Source organism: Planococcus citri, chromosome 1 (genome assembly GCF_950023065.1).
Source record: "Planococcus citri chromosome 1, ihPlaCitr1.1, whole genome shotgun sequence".
NCBI lineage: Eukaryota > Metazoa > Arthropoda > Insecta > Hemiptera > Pseudococcidae > Planococcus > Planococcus citri.
The window spans coordinates 72,018,797-72,043,998 of record NC_088677.1 but is presented as its reverse complement, the minus strand read 5'-3'; the positions used below and the strand labels follow the sequence as shown (position 1 = coordinate 72,043,998).

The following is a 25,202-nucleotide window of genomic DNA, read 5'->3' as shown; positions in this document are numbered from 1 at the left end:
AAAACGAGTTAAGTATGGTTTGGTATACTACAACATGTGCCGCATCCGATGAAAATGTCAAAATTTGAATTTTGTGCCAGGAAGTATGGTAAAACAGCGTGTAAAGTTAGGTGTTGGAATCAAAACTGCACTTTTTTAATGGAGAAGTGCAGTTTTGAAACCAATCTGGCGGAAATTGAATGAAGGAGTAGTGTTATGCCTTGAAATTAGGCTTGAAATTGAATAAATTCATCAAGTGAGGACCCTTCCCGCAAAAAACACCTTTCATTTTTATTAATAAAAATTAATTTTTTTTACTTTGAAAAAAAAGGAAAATTATTTCAATTTCCAAATGAATGGTCTAAAAATGCAGTATTATTTCAATTTCTTAAACTTTACAAGATTTCCTGAAAGTTTAGCACTGTATTGCTAAAAAAATTTTGATGAAATGCGCTACAAAGATATATTAAGTGTGAGGTTGGAGACAAAACTGCACTTCTCCAAACTTGAAGCGGCTCAGGAACTCTTATGGCAACGTGTACGGTAAAACAAACATGAGGGTCACTATCGGCATGTTGGTACGAAAATATTAGACATATTACCTCGGTATTTTATGTTACAATGAATGCTAGGGAGGTTTTTTGCGTTTTTCTCAAAAAGTTCAAAAATGGAGAAGTACACTTTTGATTCTAGTGGCCTCAAATATACCTACCCTAATTTATACGACTATCTCTGTTAGGAAACTTCACGTTTAAAAAATATGAATTTGACCGTTTTTTTTTCAAACATCTCTGAAATGTTATAATATTAATGAGTTGAAAAATTAAAATGAAATACATATGTAATTTTTTCAAATTCTTTTAGGTATCTATTTGTTTGTGAATAATTCAATCAAACGCAAACGAACCGATTTTTTTTTTCAATCATTATAATACCTATTTGATACCATATTTTTAAAATTATTTTGCAGGTCACTACACACCGAATGTTGGAACGAACGCTATGGGCAGTGCTAAAAACCAAATCGATATCAAACTCACGAGGAACGACTTAGGAGCAACTTACGTCTGTCAATCATTCGTACAAGGTTTGAACCACTCGTTATCAGTTCACATCAGTATCGAAGTAAACGGTGAGTGTTTATTTATTATTTCTCATATTTTCATAACAAAATCAATTCAAAATATAGAAATGGAGACGAATACATACTTACATTAAAAAATTCAAACTTCCGAAAACCTTCGGTATAATTTCACCGATTCCATAAATGACTCTTTTCTCATTCTTTTTTTTATCAAAATAGTCGTATTCATCCAAAACAAAAAATAGGTAGTTTAAACTTAAAGAAGAACTCGTCCAAAATAGGTTGAAAACCTTTATCGAATTACTTATTTAACGTCGTCGTCGGCACGGCAGCAGTAACCTGTGGTGAGCAATTTTCACGATTGTCGATTCTTCTAAGCACGCACACGAGAAATAGGTAGCGAGACAGAGAGAGAAAAAAAAATGAGTAACAGGTACATCTTACGAGGAAATTGGCGCGCGAAAAGCCAAGCTAGGTATGGTATACACAGAATGGAAAAGTTACTCGGGTATATGGCGATGGTGGCGTAGGCGTAGGTGTGAGAGAGAAAGAGAATCGTCGAATTACACACAATCGACGGAATAGGTTTGAAATTAGATAAAATTGCTTTTTGGCGGTATTAAACGAATCGAGAGCGAGAGAGAGAGTATAGGCAATAAAGCGTATTCGGCGGTCGTTTACAATAAATTAGAAAATTTTGGCGTTTGGGCGGGTCGCGCTCGTTTACCGGCGGCTCGATCGAGTACGCGGAGCTGAGCGGCGATTTAGGCAGTCGACAATAGAAGACAGTTTTTCTCTCGATTGTGTACGGTAATGGCATCGCAGAATGAATGTTGCAAGAAGCACAGCAGAAGCACGAGAGGAGCCAGAGAGGAGGAAGTGGCAGCCGCGTCGATATATTTTGTTATTTGTGAAAAATTACCGCCGCAGAATAAAAGAGAGAAGCAAAAAATAGGGGGCCAAATCAAATTGCCGCGGCCAGATTCGTTGCCAGAGAAATTCTATGTGTAGTTTTGTGTGGAAAACTCTTCGTGAGTGAGGAATGAGGGTGCACCGTTGCACATTGTGGTCGTGGAAGGTAAAGGTTGGTGTACTTACTGCATATTTTAAAGCTTTACAGGCTTGTTCGTGAAATGTAGGTAAATTTTTTGAGCAGATAGTGAAACCTATGTGAATAATTTCTTCAATGCGACTCTCACACATCAACACCACTTTTGGGGCATTCCGATACTCCGGCATATGACAATAGGAATAATTGCATCCCCCCCCCCCGCCGATCCTCCGGGACAACTTTTTCCTTAATTGGGACATCCTAAAGAAATATTTTAAAGCAAACTTGCCCAACAAAAAGTTGGTCTTACTTACAAAATGGCGGCCATTTTGATTGACAGGTCAGGCGAAATCGCAGATTTTGCGTTTCAACATAGGACTTGCACGAAATTTTTCAAACTTTACAAAGATAGATCGAAAGATCATGCGAAAATTCATCACCTGCCAAAATTTCAAGTGCTAAAGTGCGTTTTTCCATTTTTTTGAATATCGAATTTAGGCCAAAAATGAAGGAAAAAATCAAAATTTTACCAAATTGACCAAGAAAGCTGAAATTTGGGATATACCCTATTTTCGACATGCCAAATCGATTGGAAACGGTTTCAACCCGTTATGAGCAGTTCTGGAGCCTCCAGCAGATTTTTGAAACTCTAAATGTCCACAAAATCTCATCAAATTGGAGTTGTAAAGCTGAAATTTATTCTAAAAACTAATTTCAATACGTTACGAAGTACTGCAGGTGAATTTCAAGTCGTTTTGGAGTCTCCGGCGACTTTTTGAAAATTCCTGAAGCCTCCGGCAGATTTTTGAAACATTAAATTTTCACAAAATTTCATTAAATGGAGATGGAAAGGTAATATTTACTCTACACTCCAATTTTAACACCCTCTGAAGACGACTTCAGGTAGGTTCAAGTCATTTTAGAGTCCCCAGCGACTTTTTTGAAAATTACTGGAGCTTCCAGTAGATTTTTGAAACTTGAAATTTCCCCAAAATTTCATCAAACTAAAATGGAGAGTCGAAATTTATTCTGCAAACCGATTTTAATACCTTCTGAAGACGACTTCTGGTGGGTTCAAGTCATTTTAGAGCCTCCAGCGACTTTTTTGAAAATTACTGGAGCCTCCAGTAGATTTTTGAAACTTGAAATTTTCACAAAATCTCATCAAATGGAGGTGAAGAGTCGAAATTCATTCTGCAAACTAATTTTAACACCCTCTGAAGACGACATCAGGTGGGTTCAAGTAATTTTAGAGCCTCCAGCGACTTTTTTGAAAATTACTGAGCCTCCAGTAGATTTTTGAAACTTGAAATTTCCCCAACATTAATTTATCAAATGGAGTTGGATAGCTGAAATTCACTTCGCAGACTACATGGTGGTTTCAAATGGTTTTAAAGCTTCCAGCTACTTTTAGGAAATTTCAATTTTCCAAAAAAAATCCATACAACCTTTCGAAAAGTTGCTGGAGGCTCCAAAATGACTTGAACTCACCTGAAGTCGTCTTCAGAGGGTGTTAAAATTAGTTTGCAGAATGAATTTCGACTCTTCACCTCCATTTGATGAGATTTTGTGAAAATTTCAAGTTTCAAAAATCTACTGGAAGCTCCAGTAATTTTCAAAAAAGTTGCTGGAGACTCTAAAATGACTTGAAATTCACCTGCAGTACTTCGTAGCGTATTGAAATTAGTTTTTAGAATAAATTTCAGCCTTACAACTCCAATTTGATGAGATTTTGTGGACATTTAGAGTTTCAAAAATCTGCTGGAGGCTTCAGGAATTTTCAAAAAGTCGCCGGAGGCTCCAAAACGACTTGAAATTCACCTGCAGTACTTCGTAACGTATTGAAATTAGTTTTTAGAATAAATTTCAGCTTTACAACTCCAATTTGATGAGATTTTGTGGACATTTAGAGTTTCAAAAATCTGCTGGAGGCTCCAGAACTGCTCATAACGGGTTGAAACCGTTTCCAATCGATTTGGCATGTCGAAAATAGGGTATATCCCAAATTTCAGCTTTCTTGGTCAATTTGGTAAAATTTTGATTTTTTCCTTCATTTTTGGCCTAAATTCGATATTCAAAAAAATGGAAAAACGCACTTTAGCACTTGAAATTTTGGCAGGTGATGAATTTTCGCATGATCTTTCGATCTATCTTTGTAAAGTTTGAAAAATTTCGTGCAAGTCCTATGTTGAAACGCAAAATCTGCGATTTCGCCTGACCTGTCAATCAAAATGGCCGCCATTTTGTAAGTAAGACCAACTTTTTGTTGGGCAAGTTTGCTTTAAAATGTTCCTTAGGATGTCCCATTTAAGAAAAAAGTTGTCCCGGAGGATTGGCGGGGGGATGCAATTACTCCTATTGTCATATGCCGGACTATGAGCTTACAGTGAATTTTCGATTTTTTTTAGAAATTTCAAATCACTCCGGAGGGGCTAAACATGAACTTCACAGCTGAATCTTATCAACTCAAAATTTATGCATAAATATGCAAATAAAATCTCACAGATTTATAATCTTCATAAAATTGAATACAATCGTATGTATTTTCAAGACTCGAAAAGATGTACATTATTAAGCATCTAGAAACGAAACACCGGGCTGAAATAATTTTCATTTCATCAGCATTAAAATAGCATAGCGAAAACGTAGAGTTAATTACTTTCGCGTATATGTCTAAGACGTATTTCCAAAGGATTACGAAGGACAACGGAAAGGGAGGGGGTATTACGAGAAAATGATATAATCGCGAGAAACGCGAGTAGAGGTACTCGGAAATACGAATACTTTTACATACATGACCGGAGGCGGTGAACTTACGTAACATATATTCGTTCGTTCTTTGATTCACGCTCGTCTTAGGTAAGCGAAAAGTTGGCAGTAATTAACTTTATGTACGTAATTCGGCTGGCAAGATTTACTCATCTTGTACCTACTTCGTGTGGAGATGGAAAAAGCTCGCACACATCTTATTCACCTGGTAGATTTCGTCTTTCTCGCGAATAGAGTAGTAGAGACGAATGCTTCAGTTTCAGCGACAGGCGACGTATACTTACTCGTATACCTATCTGTATCTACTCCTAGTTTCTATCCAGAGGGGAGGAAAGAGCAGAGAGGACGAAAATGTCAACGATATCGCCGGTAAATCTTCAATCTCTCGTATCCTTTACCGTTGTGTATAATCCATTTGAGCCTTTTGAAAACATTAATCTCGGCATAGATTCCGCCGGCTTACATAGTTTTAATTCCCTTGATATTTTATCGGCCTGCTTTCTGCGGCGCGCGAGCTGGCTCCTTTCTTCGTTCGCTGCTGCGAGCTAGGTAATGGTATAGCTAAGGGACCTAAAGGAGCAGATACCTACTACGTACAACGTTCGTGTATAAAACTTCTCGTTGTCTTTAAACTTTCTTATAGTGTAAAACGCTGCTACTAGCACAGGTTACCTTACCAGTGCCATTCCACCCCCCCCCCCCACAAAGCCACGCCACAGACGCGATGGTGCGGTCGCCATGATGACGTGTTCCGCCACCTTTTCATTGTGACACTTGCACCCGAAAATTACCCTGCTCCGGTGCCTTTTCTACACCTCGCAGCAACTGGCAACTGGTACCTGGTTGGAAATTTCCAAGCTTCGCACGTATCGCAGAATAGATAATCAGTTTCCGATTGAAAAATCTCGAATAATCAAAATTCCTCCTCCCCTAGTGCAAAGGTGCGCTTAAAGCTTCGTGCTTTCGTTATTCGGTATTCGGTGTTCGTGGCCTCGTCGTCTTTTAGCCACCACCGCACCGTTCGACGAAAGAAAAACATTTCGCCAGGATAAAATGTTAATGAAACCAACGTCGTAGTCGTCGCGTTGTAGCAGCCGGTGTGCGAGAAAAGCTTCAACGTTTTCTTATTTTTAATTATTTTATCGCGCGCAGGTTGCACGTCCACCGGCAACGACTTGATAACGAATAATCTCCAGCAATTAATGTACGCGAAAATTTCCCTAACTGCGTTTTTCCTCCTTTTAAATCCCCCCTCCCCTCACCACAGGATAGATGAATCAGCCCTTGACTCGTTTTTTGAAAATGTTCACACGTAGGGTGAACCTTAACTACATGCCGAAAACAAATTGCGATTTTTGTTCTGCTCCCAACGTCTCAAAGTGGTGACCTCTGGTGAGAAAATGATTTCCCATTTTTTATTTTCTCCATTTTTGACAAACTCGGGCTGCGATGGGTCTTTTTCCTAAAAAAAAAAAAAAGGAAAACTGATTTTTATTAGGTTATGCTGTATTTTTAGCTTTACGGTTTCAAAACCTTACCTTTAGCAAAATGGTTTTGGGCCAATAGGAGCAGAAAAAGTGCAGCGTTTTGTCAAAATTGTCAAAAATCTCGCTTTTTGCCAAAAATTGGCAAAATTTTTACTTTTTACAAAACATTTTCAACTTGTCTCTTTTTTTTAGTAAAAGTTTTGAAAAGGTTTGCTTTTTCGGTAAAAGTTGCTGAAAAGGTCTGCCTTCATCTGTTGAGATTGACAAAGTTCCAGTTTCAGACAAAGACAGCAAAAGGTTCCGCAGTCGTTGTAAAAATTTCAAGATATTCTAATTTTTTTTAGCTAAAAACTGCATAAAATTTTTGATTTTTTGCTAAAAATTGTCAACATTTTTAGTTTTTTTTTTCAGAATTGCAATTAAAAAACTGCAGTATGCTTTTTGCAAATGTTGCCAAAAATTTTCACTTTAATGCCAAAAGTTTCCAAACAAAGTTGTTTTTTTTCAGAAAAAAAAAAATTGTAAAAAATTTCATTTTAACAAAAAGTTTGAAAATCTCACTTTTTATTCTAATAACATTTGTTTTTTGCTAAACATTTTTCAAAAAGTCTATTTTAGCCAAAAATTGCATGAAATCTTCACTGTTTTGCAAGATAGGTATGTATGGGGAGGTGATGCGCCCACAGCTTCCACCATAAGGGAAGATTGTCTATGGAAACTTCCGTAAGCCAGTGCAGGGCTGTAAGGTAATTTATGTCGATCAATTACGGCAGTACATATTTTACGGTATTTTACCAAAAGTTTATTACCGTATTTTACTCTAATTTACCAAAAAGCAAAATTGAACACTTTTTTTTAACCAAAAATTTTCCATTTAAGATTACTAAAAATTTCCATGGAAAATTTCTTATAATCTCTAATAACACCTAACAGATGAAAATTTATTTCTGGGGCAGGATAGAAGTTCAGAACTTCGAAGTCAAACTACAAATAATTCTTCGTGTCCAAATTGGTATTATACCTCCATATTTTACTAGCAAATAAATTACGGTAATTTAACAGCCCTGAGTCAGTGCCATCTGTTGAAGTACAGTGGAACCTCGATAACTCGAAACTCTCTAACTTGAAAACCTCTATTAGCCAAACCAATCTTCATTCCCCTTGAAATCTCCATAACACTCAATGTTGACTTTACTCCGATAAGTCAAAATTGACTACACAAACCAGTCACAACTCAAAGCTAAAATTTTGCCAAAAATAGCAAGAGAGCCTCTATTGGTTGTAGGTTGTCAAGCGTTTACCTCTATAACTCAAATCTTTTTCAATTCATACCTACTTCTATCTTTTATGCACTTACATATCGCAGGGCCATATCATAAGACGTTGCTTATGCTTCAAATTTTGCTCAAGACTTCGAGCGGTCCCTTCATAAGCTTCACATAAAATTTTATATGTAAACAAATCACAAATTTACCAACAGAATTAAATTTTTCACACAAAATGACAAAATGGAAAGTGGCTGTATTATTGCTCATTTGCAAACTGGCCCTACATAAGGAACTAGATACCAGGTATGGAAATACACCATTTTCGGTTATAGATTTCGTAGTTTTGACGGTGATGTGATTTTTTCATTTCAGTTGTATAATGAAATGGAATCAAAAAAATGGTGGGAAAATGTTTATTTTGTGTATTAAAATGAATATGAAGTAAAAAAATAACGTAAATTGGCGGTATTATTAATAAATTAAGTCCTTAAAATTTTTTTTCTATAACCAACGATGGCATATTTCCATACCTGGTATTTAGTTCCTTAGCCCTACGATGTCTCAAGCAAAATTGTAAGCATATGTAAGTAATGTCCTGTGATATGGTCCTCAGTTGTAACTCCAAGCTTGACTTTTGCCAAAAATAGTGAGAAAGCCTCTATAAGTTGTACGTTGCCCTTGCCTGGCGTTTTTAATTCATACTTCTATCTTTTATGCAATTAGATATCTCTCAATTCATTCATTTTGTAAGACCTCTGTAACTCGAATGTTCTCAAAACCTTTCCTGCATAACTCGAAACTGATTATCTCGAAAACCTCTATAAGCTGAATGAATGACCATTCCCCCTTGGATTTTGAGTTATCGAGGTTCACTGTAGTTCAACAAGGCACTACTGAGCAAAGTAGAAGCCATCTTAACAGATTAATATTAGCGGTACACATGTATAGTTATTTATTCTGCTCGCAATAGGAAACTCATTTTAGTCTTCGGCCATGTACATTTATTTAGCCTCTGTTTTATAATATTAATTCTATCTTATTTAATAATCTACAATTAAATGTTGTTTAATTGACTCTACAATTAATTAACTTCTTGTAAAAGTGAGTGGCAAAGATAGGTTTCCTACCTTCAACCTATGTATCTGGTAGATGTCTCCATCTTATACAAGTACATACAAGACCATCCTCCAAGTTACATATTGGCGCCCAACGTGGGGCGCCAATATGTATCTGGTAGAAGTCTTCATCTTATATGTACACCTACAAGACCCCCCCCCCCTGCCCTCCAGTATACAAATATTCTCAAAAAGCCTGCTCTTTGCTAAAATTATCAAAAAAAATTTTTTTGTAAAAATTGCTAAAAATTGTCATTTTTTTCCCAGGAAGTTTTGTTTTTTCTATGTACAGAACAAAATTGTGGAAGTCTCACTTTTTACCAAAAATTAAAAATTACTGAAGTTTTCACTTTTTTACAACAAAATTTCAATAAATCCCATTTTTTTTGAAAATTTCAGAAAATTTTCACTTTTTTGCCCACAAAAATTGCTAAAAGTAATGTGTTTGGCTGAAATTGTCAACGTCTCGATTTCTGTCAAAATAACAAAAAGTCTCGTTTTTTTACCAGAATTGGCAAAAAGTCCTGCCTTTTGCTAAAATATTGTTAGTTTTGTGTTTTGTCGAAAATTGCCCAGAATTTTCACTTTCCTGCTAGAAATAGTCAAGAAATCTCACTTTTCGCCAAAAAGTTGCAGAATGATGCAACTTTTTTTGACATAATTGTGAAGAAATGTCACCCTTTTTTTTATCAATGATTTCCAAAAATCCTGCTTTTTGCTAAAATTTTTGAAGTCTTGATCAAATTTCTGTTATGATTTTAATGTTTTGTTCACGTTTAGTTTGATTACTTTTCTGATTTTTTTTTAGTTATGAAAGTTGGCAACTTTTTTTTTTTTTTTTGAAAATGAGATGTCAGCTGAAAACGTAGGTATTTTAGCACAGAATGTGAGAATAATTCCAAATACATACAAAATTTATACCTACGTTCTTATTTTATGGTTAGCACAATTTTTTTCTGTGATTGAGACGTCGTGGCTACAATGGCTGGGAGGTTGAAAAGAACAATTTCGTAAGAGAATTATTCGCCAGAATATGCAGATTATATCCGAAAATAAATTTAGTTTCAGACTTCGGTGCCGTTTTAAACGCTCTCACAAAGTCTGCTATGAATGTGATGGTCGTCTTGTACCAGAATTCATCGAAGAAGTGAAAAAACACCCCAGCTACACAGTTGCAAAAAACCCTTCGCATAAGTTGGCTCTCGTCGACGACCTCAAAATTATCATTTCACCTCGCCATCGAAAGCGACCGGTGTGCCAAAGGTGGTTTTGGAACTACACAGAACGCGAATATAACTTTCAAAGGACCAGCAGTACAGCTTCAATGTAGGTACTCTTGTACAATACAGATGTATATTAAAGACCATTTAAAGCATTGTCATCGAGATGGTTTTTTGCTAAAACACGACGGACGTAAAGATAGCACACAAATCCTCGATGCGAAGGAAGATGAGTATGGAAGGAGAGGGGGCTACAGCAACGTAACTCGAATATGGCCTATACGTAGTACACATAATAATAATACGGAATGCGAAACTACAAGAGTAGCAGGGGAGAGGCAGGGAAAGAGGCAGGAGGCGCCGCGATGCGAATATATATATCTTACAAGCCATTAAATTTGAATACGTTGAATACAGAAGTTTCATTTACACAACTCATTTCGCGTTGCTACACCAAATATCCGTTATATTTAACGACATATTTTAATTCCTTTATCGTGCGAACTTTACCTGACACATGCGTCTGCACCCCCCCCCCCCATCGCCGCCCGCGCCATCTCACCATATACTCAGCTTGTTTGTACACAGATCGAGGTATATGAGGCGAAAAACGCCTACAAACGAGGACGTGGCCGCGAGTAGGTTTTTTTTCAGCTTGGAGACGTGCTTGGTATTTAAACGAGGTAGTTTTTGGCCTCTATTTTTTTCCCTTCTCGATTATCCGTACAATTTTCCGGAGGAGTATTGAAGGGGCGAATGAATGATGGAGAGGGAGAGGGAGGAATACAGGGGAAAATGAAGGGTTCGAGTTGTATGTGTGTTTGTGAGCCAGTAAGCCTACATATGATACGAAAATGTACATATTTGACTAAATATATGTGTGTCCTTGACCGAAATAGTACGATTATATCGATACACAGCAGCTATAAAATCAAATGGCTTCGAGAAGTTCAAAAGGAAGCAATTAAGGAAGGAATTTCGTTGCTTATGCTGAGAACCAGTTGTGGACAAAACAGAGAAGATAAAATGGCAACTCATTCTCAATTTTTCGCTCCCCCTTCCTCCCCCCTACATCGTGAATTAAATCAATCCGATTCTTCTGGCGATTATTTCTCGATTTACTCCCCTCGCTAATTCGGCGAATTACGTAAATACGATCGCTATCTTTTTACATCTCGAAAAATGGGCTTTTTACCAAATCTCTGACTGCTTCTTTCGCAGATACCGATGAAATATCCGAGTTTTCCCCCCTCCCCATCACCATAACGCCAAATCTTCTCTCACCTTCGAGTGCATTTTCACTTTGTACTTAATTAAAATCTCTCCCCTTAACATATCCTCTATAAACTGCGAAGCTCGTTACCTTTCTGTAGCTCGTTTCTGATAAAGGAAAGTCTCCTACAGTCGTGTTTTATTCCTTTCGCATTAACCTAATATTTCGACAACGACATTTGTTGTAAAATGAGAACAAAACATTGGCAACTGACTCCCTCATCTTCTCCGTTACGATTAAATTATTAAACGAGTCGTCGTCTCTCGTGCTTCTACTTTGTGTGAAATTTCCTCGAAATGAGCTCTTTTACTACGCCTATAATTTCATACCTCTGCCTTTTTGCAGCGACAACAGACAACAATTTCAAATTTTCGGTATTTTCCCTGCCTCCTTTCGTTACTGAAGTCTCGATTCGTTCGCCAAGAAATTCCCGCGAAATGGATGCAGGCTAATTATTCAAACTCGCCGATGATTGTTGTTGAAGCTGACTAGGTTTTCGTCGCTTAGTTTAGTTTTCAATTTAGAACAAGGGTAAGGCGAGGAAGAGAGGGGAACGACGACAGCCAGGTACAAAATACACTCTTATACAGTTTGATTAATAGAAATACCTTCCCATTTTGAATACCTACCTACGACTCGTCGCAATTTCCAACACGATGAATTTTTGTCATAACGAACGATGTTGTGTCTTGTTTTTCATTCTATAAGGCATTTCGAATTGAATAAAATGAGCTTGTATAATGCGAGAATATCTCTACGATTGCCGGTCATTCAATCGAAACGTGTAAATGAACGATATCGATGGTGGCGGGTTCTGCGCCAGGAGGCGTTATTTTTTCCCACCGTAAAGGGAGTGAGAATTTCCAGTATGCCAATCTGTACGCCTTGAAAATTTTAGGTACCCAAATTCTCCAGCTCGATGGTGGCGGGTTCTGCGCCAGGAGGCGTTTATTTTTTTTCTCATTGAGAGTGAGAATTTCCAGTTTGCCAATCTGTACGCCTTGAAAATTTTAGGTACCAAATTCTCTACTAGCTCGAGTATTTTCTCATTGTTGATGTATTAATGAAAAATTACCAGCACCGCTGCAGAGCAAAGCAGAGCAGAGCACAAGTTACGACGATTGCGTTGTTGCCACGGTACGATTTATAAAACACAAATCGTAATTCGTGCCTGTCATAATCCATTAGGGCGAAAACGACGTCGAGCTTTATGCCGAAAATTGCTCGTTCAGCGCCCGCGAGAAACACGCTTATGCAACGATTTGTACATATTTATATTACGTCGTAACAAATTAACCGTCATTTTTCTCCTTTTTTTTGCTCTCTCTTTTCTTCCCTAGAGAAAGTGGTTTCGAGGCGAGAGTGGCATTGTTCTATATTCGTGTGTTGGTTTTTTAGCCGCAGCGATGCCAAAAGTTTTAAATCGAGTGAGGGATATTTTTTTTGGAAAGGTTTTAGGAAGGTTGGTGAAAAATTAGAATTTTGTTGTAGAAATGAAAGTCTCACGAGTAAATAATTGAACGAATGACTCGAAAAAAATCGAAGTTCAGATAGGATATTGAATTCGAGAGTGATTTTCAAATAAATCTGATAATAAATTTTGGTCTTAAGGTCCGAAAGAAGGTAGAAAGGGAGACCAAAAATTGATGAGTATGAAAAATTATCTGAAATCATAATTTTTTCACTCGTTCTAGCACCTTCAATTTTACACATGGGCAAAATATTTATGCAATTTTTTTTTTTAAATCATTCAAAAATCTATAAATTGAACCCCTTTCAACCAAACTCTCATCTGTCGAGACTACTCCCCCCTTCTCCCCCCCCCCACTCATGAAACTATCTCATTCTAAGGCAAACTGCACACGTAATATATCAATCGAGCCTAGAGAAAGCTTTACGTAAGTATAAAGAGAAATATCGCGCAAAATGCCAAACAGCCGCGACATTTTATAAAATCCTTCGCCCTCCTGGCAAAAAGCGTATTTTACGATTGCGTCGCCGGCACGCACTGCAACGTCGGCGGGGAATTATATTGCCGCTTAAATTTGATTCGCGTCGTAAAACAGCGCGTAAAATTTATTTTCGCCATATTTTAATGATGCGTACTGCGAGTCTAAAAGCATTGGCACCTAAACCTTTTATACGCCAGTATCGAATAAATCTTTTAATACTGAGGATTTTTTCTTCTCGGGAGTTTTTTTTCGTTTCTTTTTTTTTACCAGCAAGCTACCGAATCGTATCGTATTGGCGATGGAGTTGTTGGTGGAAGTGGTAAATACATGCGAATAGTTTTTACACTTGAAATACACGATACAGTACTACTGGTAAGAGAGCAAAAAAACACAGCAGCGATACTATAAACTGGCGTATATAGATATACGCGTTAAACTACGTATATACGTCAAGAGTTAAAACTTCTTTTTCCATATATAGGAGTACACAACAACGAAACCAGCTCAAAGTAGCATTAAATATGGTGAATTATGCGGACGGTGAAAGTATATAAAAAGACATAAAAAACTGCGTATACAATGATAACGTAACGATGGTGAGAGAGATAGAGAGATATTCATGAATTATAAATTTCGCGAAACTTTGCCAACTTGGCCATCAATACGTTGCTCTTTTTTTTCACACTGTGTGTGTTTTTTTTCTTTCGTTCTTTCGAAGAGTTTCGAGTCTTTTCATTCGTGCAGGGGAGTGGTGGGTGGTGTGTGTATAAATTCAACTGTAGGTGTGATTTCAGCTTGTGTTGTGAGGTATATGTACTTAGTAGCAGAAATTAATTGTTTTGATGACTGACTGATTCATTCGAGTGAATCGTTCGCGAACGAATGATTTGTTCAAATGAATTGTTCTCGAATGGCTAATTCACATGACTCAATCGTTTGTGAACTAGTTTTTCATGTAAATGAATCGTTCGCGAACGACTGATCCGGTCAAATGAATCATTCACGAACGAACAACTTCTCCAAATGAGTCATTCTTATATGACTGATTCACTCTGGCCAACCTTTCGCAAATAGATTCACTTGAATGAATCATTCGCGAATGACTGGTTCATCCGAGTGAAGTGAATCGTTCACGAACTACTGATTCATCCGAGTGAAGTGAATCGTTCACGAACGACTGATTCATCCGAGTGAATCATTCACAAACGACTGATTCATCCGAGTGAATCGTTCACGAACGACTGATTCATCCGAGTGAATCGTTCACGAACGACTGATTCATCCGAGTGAATCGTTCACGAACGACTGATTCATCCGAGTGAATCGTTCACGAACGACTGATTCATCCGAGTGAATCGTTCACAAACGACTGATTCATCTGAGTGAATCGTTCACGAACGACTGATTCATCCAAGTAAATGGTTCACGAACGACTGATTCATCCAAGTAAATGGTTCACGAACGACTGATTCATCCGAGTGAATCGTTCACGAACGACTGATTCATCCGAGTGAATCATTCACAGACGACTGATTCATCCGAGTGAAGTGAATCGTTCACGAACGACTGATTCATCCGAGTGAAGTGAATCGTTCACGAACGACTGATTCATCCGAGTGAATCATTCACAGACGACTGATTCATCCGAGTGAAGTGAATCGTTCACGAACTACTGATTCATCCGAGTGAAGTGAATCGTTCACGAACGACTGATTCATCCGAGTGAATCATTCACAAACGACTGATTCATCCGAGTGAATCGTTCACGAACGACTGATTCATCCGAGTGAATCGTTCACGAACGACTGATTCATCCGAGTGAATCGTTCACGAACGACTGATTCATCCGAGTGAATCGTTCACGAACGACTGATTCACTTTGGTCAACCATTCGCTAACAGACTCCCTCGAATGAATTCTTCATGAACGACTAGATCATTCATGTTGACCGTTCATGAACGCAACGACTGATTTGCTCGAATGAATCATTTTTGAATGACTGACTCATTTTGGTTCATCGTTCGTGAACGATTGATTCGTTTTGTTGATCCATTCATAGACGATTCAGCTCATTCAGTTGCATCGTTCATGAATGGCTAATTCATCCAGATGATTCGTTCTCGAACGACTGATTCACTTGACCCTGTTGTTTGTGAACGACTGATCCACTCTGGCCAACCATTCTGAAACAGGTTCACTTGAATAAATCACTCACGAACGACTGATTCATTCACATGAATCATTTACGAGCTCTTAATTTGCTGAAATGAAACGTTTTGAAACGACCGATTTACTTCACTCGATAGTTTGTGAACGACTGATTCATCCAAACAAACTGATTCCTTGATCAACCATCGGCGAAGGGATGTACTTGAATGAATCATTCATAAACGACTGATTTGTTTAAATGAATCGTTCACGAACGACTGATTTACTTCGCTCAATTGATGGCGAACGACTTATTCATTCAAGTAAATTGTTCACGAATCTCCGCGATTCCCTCAAATGAATAATTTCCGAACGAGTGATTCACTCGGGCTAATCATTCGTGAACGACTGATTCACTTTGGTGATTAATTCACAAACGGCTCGATTCATGTAGGTGAATCGTTCATGAATGACTGATTCATTCAGGTGATTTTTTTCAAACGACTGACTGATTCGCTCAAATGAATCGTTCTTTTTTTTTGGGCGAAGGATAGGTACTGAAGGAGTAGTAAGGCAAGGCAACGCATATTACCAGTCCATTGAGAGAAAAAAATGCTGGAAAAAATAATACGTCTTGTCGTTGAATCTGTATAAATAAAATGATCTCTCGGGAGTTGAGAAGCTGCGTCGATGAAGAGTATACAGCATTATGTTACATAAATGTTGAATTGTCTCACACTGTCAAGATTTTCACCTCGGTAGTATTTTACGTACATATGTGGTCGTATGTACTTACCTCGCATCGACGAGGGAATTTTAGATAAGAATTTTTTTTCGTACATTTTTTTTACATCTTGTATGTACTTTACCATACCTACAGAAAAGTTAGGAGACAACATTTAATCACTTTGTTCGAAACTTTCACCAATTGATTCGAGAAGTGAATTCAATTTTAGGTATCAGATTTTGAGTTTTCGTCGAAGAAAACAACCATACGAAATTTAAATTTTAAAAAATTCACCGAAAATTTAAATATTTAAAATCGAACCACGCTTCGCATTTCAAAACATCTCTTAAAATTCCTTCTATTTTGCATAAAATGAAAAAAATTTCAACCTGTCGAAGAAATTTGGAAAAAAAAATCACCGATGTTAATTTTTTTTTAAAAAAAGATCCTAGAAAAAATTCGACATGAATTTTTCAATTTTTTGAGCCATACGGTTATCGAAAAAATGAATTCTCGTAGCTCTACAATATTCAACTTATGCAGGTAGGCGACATAAAAAATTACTTTCGACATAATTCGCCCTATTTCTAAACGCTAATTTCTTTCTGCTTTCACAAAATGATTGGTTTTTTCCTCTTTCTACGAAGCATTTGTCGAACATTGATTGGAAAATTTTCGAAATCGTGCGTTTTTTCCATCCATTTCGTGTCCATTTATTTTTCCCCATCGGCCAAACGCGGAAATAAAACGGAAACGGAATCGAATTATCGAAATACAGGTATAACGAATTCAATCGATTTTGAAGAAATATCGAAGGGGAAAGGGAAGGTGTGAAACATTCCTCATGCTCTAAGCTACTTATACAACCCACACTTCCCCCTCCTCCCACCGCCCTCCTCAACCAAAAAATATGGAAATTTAATAACAATCCAGAATTGATGTGGACGGACGTTCTGAAGAATAAGAAAGAGGAGGGTAATTTTTTCGAGTAAATTTGTTCGAAAATTTGTCGAAATCAGGCGAGAAGAATAAATATTTGTTGAAACTCGAAGTCGTAATTTTTCCAACGACGAACGGAGCATTTCTTTATTTTAGATATTTTTTTCTCGATAAATGTGAGAAAAAATTAAGCTCGAGTGAGGAAAGAGGCCTGGAGGGGAAAAATTCTCGACAATCGCGAGCAATTTGTAACTTGGTGGATGGGACTTTCCACTTTCAAATTGAAAATTTCGGTCAATTAACGAATGGAGTCTAATAAATGCTGGAAAATTCTCTTACAATCAATGGGCATTCCTAATATGGCTCCCAGATGATTCATTAGGAGATCTGCTTATGTCATTTGAGCTATCTCGTTGAAAAAGGAGTTTCAAAATCACCTTCTGAATCAGGATGCGAATTCCCTCAACAGCTGATATCGAGCAAACTGATCACAAATGTCTGGAAGCTCTTAAAATCCATCAAGAAAATTCCTCCTCATTACTTCTCGGACTCTTCAGCTATACAAAAATTAATTCAATTAGAATTTTCATTCGATCCTGTCCCGAACCTGAAATAATTCTAATCGGTTCCACTTTTCCTTATCCTTCATCTTGGAGAACTGCTGATACTCGTACTTGAGATAACATCGTATTGCAGGGTACGAAAATCCATCTCTTTTTAGAGACTATTCGAAGGTAGTATGATAAAACGGCTTGTATTAATATCGCAGACGACGGACGATTAATTAAAACGCGGCCGCAATTTAAAATTAATAAGCGGGGAATTTAATTTACCGCGTAAGGAGTAACCGAACTGGCCGCTAAATTAAAATCCCTTCGGTGCTTGTTTGGTCGACCGCACCATCCACCCCCCTAGAATAAGAGAGAATATGGCGCGAGCGCGTAAAAATCCTGCTACGAGCTTCTTCATCACTGAAGTATCCTTGGCAAAGAGTGACGGGAGCAGGGTAGGTATAAAGATAATAGCTGCGTAGAACGAGTAGGTACTGCACGGTGGAAAAATTTCTTCTTATCCTTAACAAGCGCGAAGGAATGAGGAAGCAGGCCCGGGGCAGGGGGAGTGAAGTTCGGGGAGAATTCTTGCGCTAATAAATACCGAATCGTATATCATTGTGTAAGAAAGGAGACTTGTTGCCTGCGATGACGACGTCTTTTGAAAATCCCGTTCTGTAAAGCTACTAAATTACACCGCGAGCTCGAAAATCTTTCGTATTACCGGCAAATCGAAATAATATGTAAATTTTTAACACCCAGAAAATATTGTTATTCATTACAAAAGCAAGAAAGAAAGAAAGAATGAAAGAAGTGTACGAGCAGCGAGAAGTACGAGTAGGTACGAGTACATGCGCCAGAGAGCATACAACTATAGTACCCTAGATAAGAATAAACTGAAATCTGAATACGCTATGCTGGTAATCTGTTTAATGGACGATTTTCCAGCACTCGGTATAGCGCGGGCCTTTCCCTCCAGCTTGTGATCAATTGAGGTACTTTAAAGAGAAAAAGAGAAAGCAATGGAGAGAAATCGGCCCTTCTCCTGTACCCTTTGTCAGTGTTACTTTCTTAGACCCTTTTCTTACGCTATGTGCTAGGTAGGTATACAGATACGTACACTTCAACCCTTATACGACGACGAATAAGGATAAGGACGAAACTCTCGGTGCTTGTACGAGGAGCTCATCGCATCGCCTCTTCATACATTTGTACTCGTAGATGCGCTCTCTTTCTATCTTGTTTTTTATGCTGGCGTTTTCTTTCGCGTAATTTTCTTTAACATGCTTCGCTAAATATTCGCCCTGTACCAAGCCACGTGAAAAAAAATAATAAAGTACCGCAATTCCTTAGCATTTGTTTACGAGCTCCTATCTCCGTTTAGAGAGAACTTTACGCCGTCTCGACTTCTCGCCTCGTTTCGCTTTCCATCCGAACTCTCGTTGTATCGCCGATATCGCGCTGAGATTTATACATTTTAGTGAAAGAAGAAATACGAAAAGAAATAAACGGCGAGTTGGGTTTTAATTTCGAATAGGAGGATTCGTTAGGTAGACTGGGTTATCGGATTTTCGATCGGAAAAGATTGGGGCTCTATAAAATTGTCGAAAAAACATTGAAGTTGAATTTTTGATGCGTTGGTCAAAACGGATCATTAGTAGAATGAATAATTCACTCAAACAACTTGCTGACAATTTAAATGAGTCACAAATAAGAATTGTTCGCGAACGACTGATTCTCCTGGAAATAAATGATATCTACAATTGAGCCAACTATTAGCGAAAAATCGAACATTTTGAACGAATTGTCAACGAACGATTGATTCACTCGAGCGAATCGTTCTCGAATGACTATGCTCATTCATGCAGAAAAAAAATTATGAAATCATTGAAGAACGAAAAGTTTACATTGCAATCTCATTCATCTGAACGAATCGTTCGCGAACTGAGCAATAAGTTGAAAAAAAGAGTGAATCGTTCGAGAACGACTGACCAATTTCAATGAACTATTGGGTATTAATGGAGAAAACGAATACCTCTGAACGAATTGTAAATAGACGATTGAATCATATGAACGAATCGTTCGCGAACGACTGTCTATGCCGAGAAAATGAAGAAAAGCATTAAAGCATGAAAAAATAATTTTGAAAACTTGTTCACTAATGACTCATTCGTGCAAGCGAATCGTTCGCGAACTAAACGTTCATTTCAGAAAAGCAAAAAAAATCGTTCAAGAACGACTAATCAACTCCTGTTGACTTTAGACGATTGACGAACAAATACTTCTGAACGAATTATAATCGAACGACTGATTCATTCGAACAGATCGTTCACAAACGACTGCCCTTGCAAAACGAAATGAAGAAAAATCATCGAAGCTCAAAAAATTCACATTGAAAGCTTGCTTAATGATGATTTACTCATCCGAACGAATCGTTCGCGAACTTGAAATTTAGATTTAAAAAACTAAAACAGGGAATCATTCAAGAACACCTGACTAACTTCACTTCAGTTGAGTGCAGATGAATAAATACCACACCAGAACGAGTCGTTCGTGAACTAGATATATTCATGAAGAAGTAGTCACAAAAAGATGTCTCACCAGAACGAATAGTTTACGAACTAGAAATTTATAAATGAGAACGTTATAAAAAAATTGATTTAAAAATCTATACTTATCAATAGATAACTCAAAATTTTAGCTGCTTTCATTACCTAATTTTTTCATTTCTTTTTTTTTATCCCCAAGTGAGTGATTTTTTGGCAAATATGGTAGAAAATTTATTCTTAAAATCTGAGGATGAAACACAATCAGAATTTTGCCAATTTTAGCAAAAATCCGAACTTTTCAACATTTTTTATCAAAAAAGCGACACAATTTCGCAGCTTTTTCGACGAGACTTTTTTTCATTTTTGGATGAACGCGAGACTATTATAAGTTTTGGTTGAATATTTAAACTTTTTAGCAAAGGAGTAAGATATTGACAATAGAAGAACGTAAAAATTTCATCACAATTTCAAGTAGGTGCCAGATGGGGAGGTACATAAATAGCGAAACTGTAGAAATTCTGGTGAAAAATGAGAATTTTTCTCAGTTTTGGTGGAAATTAAGATATTTTGGAAATTATTGGCGAACAAGTGATGTTTTTTCGCAGATATTCTGACAAAAAAGCAAAAAAATTTTCACAACTTTATGTAAACAAAGGGAGTTTTTACATAGGTAGTTTTTGGCAAAAAAATGTAATACCTACCTAATATAAAAAATGACGAAACTGAGAGTTGAAACAATTGAAAAAAAATTATATTTATTATCATCAAAGATTCATAATAAAACACACTTTGAATAATTCACAAGATTGCGTATATCGCGAAACGCTCGCTCGCGTTTAAATATTCACTGATCCAATCGGCTAATTTTCATCATAAAACGCATTCTTTAGAACCATCAGGGCGAGTTGTACACCGAGGCACTGTATTACAATGTTGAGTACCGTCTCGATCGATCCAACATTGAGGCACAGGCACAGCTTGAGTAATCGTTGCAAAAAATTGCAATAAAATCGTCAATACGGTCACACCAACGAATAAGAACTTCTGAATTTGCATTTTGCACGATTTTTCAGCACCGATCAAAAACGATGAAACGAAAATAATAACAAGTCAAGTCACTTATTTGGAAAACTAGTTCACTTCTATGACATACAAAATACGATTCTGTTGAAAAATCATTACATTGTCTCCAATTTATATTACTGGTGACTGGTGAGATGAGATAAAATTACGAGTGGTTCGAACAAAAGCTGCAAAATTGGTAAAACCGATTTTTTTCCAATTTATTGAAAATAATAATAGGGGCTTTCTGTTTATACTCCGCAAATACATGTATTATGTTGCTCATACACTGAACCGAAACAAATAACGAGCTGATAAGAGTAATTGTTTAAAATACCCAAGACGTACCTGCCCCATTAAAAATATATCTACGATGGCCACTTGTACAGTTACATCGATTATTAGCAAGCAGATGAACGTGTAGAAAATAATGTTTTGTTGCATCATAAAAATAATACCTAACGGCAGGTACGTGACTGATCTCGCAAATTTTGTTTTTCTGGTCTCTTTTTTATTTCAAATGTTGGAAATGCACATTGATTTTCATCTAGAGTCATGCCTGTATAGAAACTTCAAGAATGCCAAGACTATAGCAACAGGCACATGTTATTGCATTACAGAAACCAGGCAAAGATGCAAATGACCCAAAGAGTTAGAGGCCTATCTCCAGGCTGTGTCACCTATACAACATTTTTGAAAGAGTAATTCTGAATTGCATGGCTGATTGTATAGATGAGGGTCTGATCAGACAGCAGGCTGGATTTACACCAGACAAATCATGCACTAGCCAGATATTACACCTAACACTGCACAGTAGTGTTTGTCAACCTCATAGCAGCTTTTGACACAGTGTGCCACTGACTACTCCAGTATAAGGTGTACCAACGATTCTACGTGACACTCAATGGTATTCGGACCTCCATGTTCCCCAGAGCACGCTAGCATCGCGGTACGTGATTGGCTAGTGAGATTGTGCTCTTAGGTGTTTATTCTCAAAACGGGACTTTTTTTTTCTTATCACAAAATTGGCGTTTTCAAATTCGATGTTATATTTCCATTAATTCACATTAAATAAAACTAAATTTACGTGTAGTGAATTGTTTTGTGACCGTGCTATCGAGTAAATGTTGTGGTAAATTGAAATAACACTTGCAAAGAACTTTAAATTCATTTAATCGTGCAACTTTGTTTCATCCTTCCAAGCTCACTAAAACACTGTAACTCGTGGTAATATTCATTATTCACAACGTATCACGATATTAGAAGTCATATATTAATCAAAAACACTAAAAAAACAACACAAAATTTACGAAATTAATGAAATATCGTTGAAAATTAATACGAGTATGAAATTGCCAAAGTTTGTGATAAAAAAGTCCCGTTTTGAAAAGTAAACAACAAAGGCATAGAATATCACTGACCAATCACATACCACATAATGCTAGCGCGCTCTGGGGAACGTGGAGGTCTGAATTGAACGGCACCTAGAGACAGCAGGGGAATGGATTGCCTCACGGCAGTGTTTTGTCACCAATTCTCTTCAACATTTACACCAACAACCAACCAATCAGGCCAGATACTAACTACTTTTCGTATGCAGATGATCTTGCACTAACTGCCCAACATGATACATCTGCAGAGGTGGAGGACACACTAAACCACGCTATAGAGGAACTGGACACATACTATAAAGATAACCACACCTCAAACCAAATCTAACAAAGACAGATACATGCTCATTTCATCTCAGAAAATGTGAAGCAAAGCGACAATTGAATATTCAATGAAGTGGAACAGATCTGAAACATGTAGATAACCCCAAATACCTAGGTGTAACCCTAGATAGGTACTTGACCTACAAAAGGCACTTTGAGGCAACTAAAATGAAAGTTGCAGGAAGAACAAATATAATTCTCAAACTAGCAGGCAGCAGTTGGGAAGCTACGCTCCCAAGTTATGAGAACATCTGCACTGACGCTGTGCTATTTAGTGGGGGAGTACGCCTGCCCTGTTTGGAGCTGTTCAGCGCATGCAAGTAAAGTTGATATACCCTTAAACGAAGCATGTACATAGATTGGTGACAGGGTGCTTACTAAAGCCCGGAACAATGGCATTAGTAAGTAGTTACAACGACATTGCCAAAAACTGTTAATGACACCATTGGCAACCGTTTTTTCTTATCAGCATATGTGACCATCCGCGATAAAACCGACCATCCTTCGCAAAAAATCGAAAATGTTTTTTCGCCTATTTTTGGGCCTTAAATGGTTTAGGAAACAAAAATTCGTGAAAAAAAATTTTCAATTTTTTGCGACGGATGGTCGGTTTTTATCACGGAATGGTCACATATTATTCATATCATTTTCTTGCAAGTTTATTTGAAACGATGTCGTTAATAAAACTGTTGACATCGCCATCGCTTTTGGATACTCACTCACACATAGACACACTGGTGCTCATATAAGCGTGCGCAACCATTCATGCATTCATACAACAGATAAGGATTTCTTTGCCGATGCATAAGTGATACCGAAATAATCGTTTTATGAAAAGTGATTGTAACAACTAACAGGTTTGGGTTTTATTTGGCAATACCAATTGCCAACTGTTAACAGTTTTAAACGATGCTGAAACTGTTATAACACCATTGTTCTGGGCTTTGGTGCTTACACCCAACACCATTGAATAATCTGTATGAGTTGAGTGGAATTGCCCCACCAGCAGTCAGATGTGAAGCTGCATCCATGGCAGAGAAGACAAAGATGCTAAAAAATCCGCTGCATCCTACATATGTATGGAACTATGGATATGATAAACTGGCAGAAACCTGCCTCAGATCAAGACACAGTCTCATGAAAACAGTTGAAGAACTAAGAGATACCCCCAGCACAGATGGATGTCGCATATGGAATGCAGGTGCTGAGGGAAGAACTAGGCAGGAAGCCCTACCAAGTGGAGAATATATCTGAAATATGGACTGTGGAAAACACTTGGCAGATTGAGGAGCGGAGTCACACGATCTGAGTACAACCTTCATAGATGGTAAGATGGCAGTTGGCTGATGACCATCTGTGTGAATGCGGCAATGTTTAGACTGACAAGCACTTATTTGAGTGTGAATTATCAGGAAAAATCAATCCTGGAAAATTAAATGGGACACTTGACGATGACGCAGTTAGATTCCTCAAGTACTGGCAGGAGAAGGGTATTTAGATTTAGATTCAGATTGGGTATTTTTTTATGTCAAGTTAGACATGTAGACCGGATACGAGGGAAAAAAATTACTCATTAGCTAGGTACCATAATTCACGAACTTGGGAATTGGACCTTCGATAGAAATAATCAAAAATGCAATATTTCAACAACAACCTCCCCCCTCCCCTACCTCAAAAATTTTCGAAAAATGTAACTTCAGTATACCCAAAAAAATCCGGAAAAAATAAGTGCAAATTAAAATCGATTTTTTGAGCAGTAATCATCAACATAAATAATTTTATAAAATGCTTATGTAAATAAGACCCATCTTAATACTCCTGTCCAGTTCCTAATTTAAAATCTACCTATCTCATCTCCCATCCATGCTCGCCTGTTCGTCTTCTCCGCACAGAGCAATATATTCAAACAGACGGTTGTAAAATCTGCTCGCAAACACGACGAAAGACATTAGGCAAGGGTGAAACGGGATTAAGAAAATGGAAGGCGCGATTTATGGCAATAGCGAATTCGCTTTTCCAAATTGTCGCTCCGTTTGCTTTCTGTATGGCATGGCAGATTTTCTCCTCTCTCGTGCTCCAACACTCGGGCTAAAAATAAGGTGGCGGGTAGGTACACTTTACGAGCGGCATCTTGTGTCGTTGTCTTCGTCGTTATAATTCAAACGGTATTTTTCGACCGAATATAAACTTCGTACTATACACACCGAGACAACAAACATGCAAAAGGTAATACGCAATTTTAGCTTTTGCCATTGTACGAGCTACGAGTATATATGTATACCGCCGAAGCTCGAGTAAAATTGAAACTAACGT

At 37.5% G+C, this 25,202-nt stretch overlaps 1 protein-coding gene and 1 long non-coding RNA gene across 7 annotated transcripts in view; one reads left to right on the top strand and one right to left on the bottom strand.

The window, feature by feature from the left end:
- The window catches only part of nrm (neuromusculin), a 593,812-nt gene that overhangs the window by 480,041 nt on the left and 88,569 nt on the right, over window positions 1–25,202 (top strand). For all 6 annotated transcript variants that reach the window (XM_065370891.1, XM_065370847.1, XM_065370867.1 and 3 more), the window contains exon 5: window positions 950–1,111. In XM_065370891.1, coding sequence (XP_065226963.1) covers window positions 950–1,111 — 162 coding nt within the window. The remainder of the gene's footprint in view (window positions 1–949; window positions 1,112–25,202) is intronic.
- LOC135831120 (uncharacterized) overlaps window positions 1–25,202 on the bottom strand; it is a 375,747-nt gene that overhangs the window by 345,850 nt on the left and 4,695 nt on the right. The gene's annotated exons all lie outside the window — the stretch shown is intronic.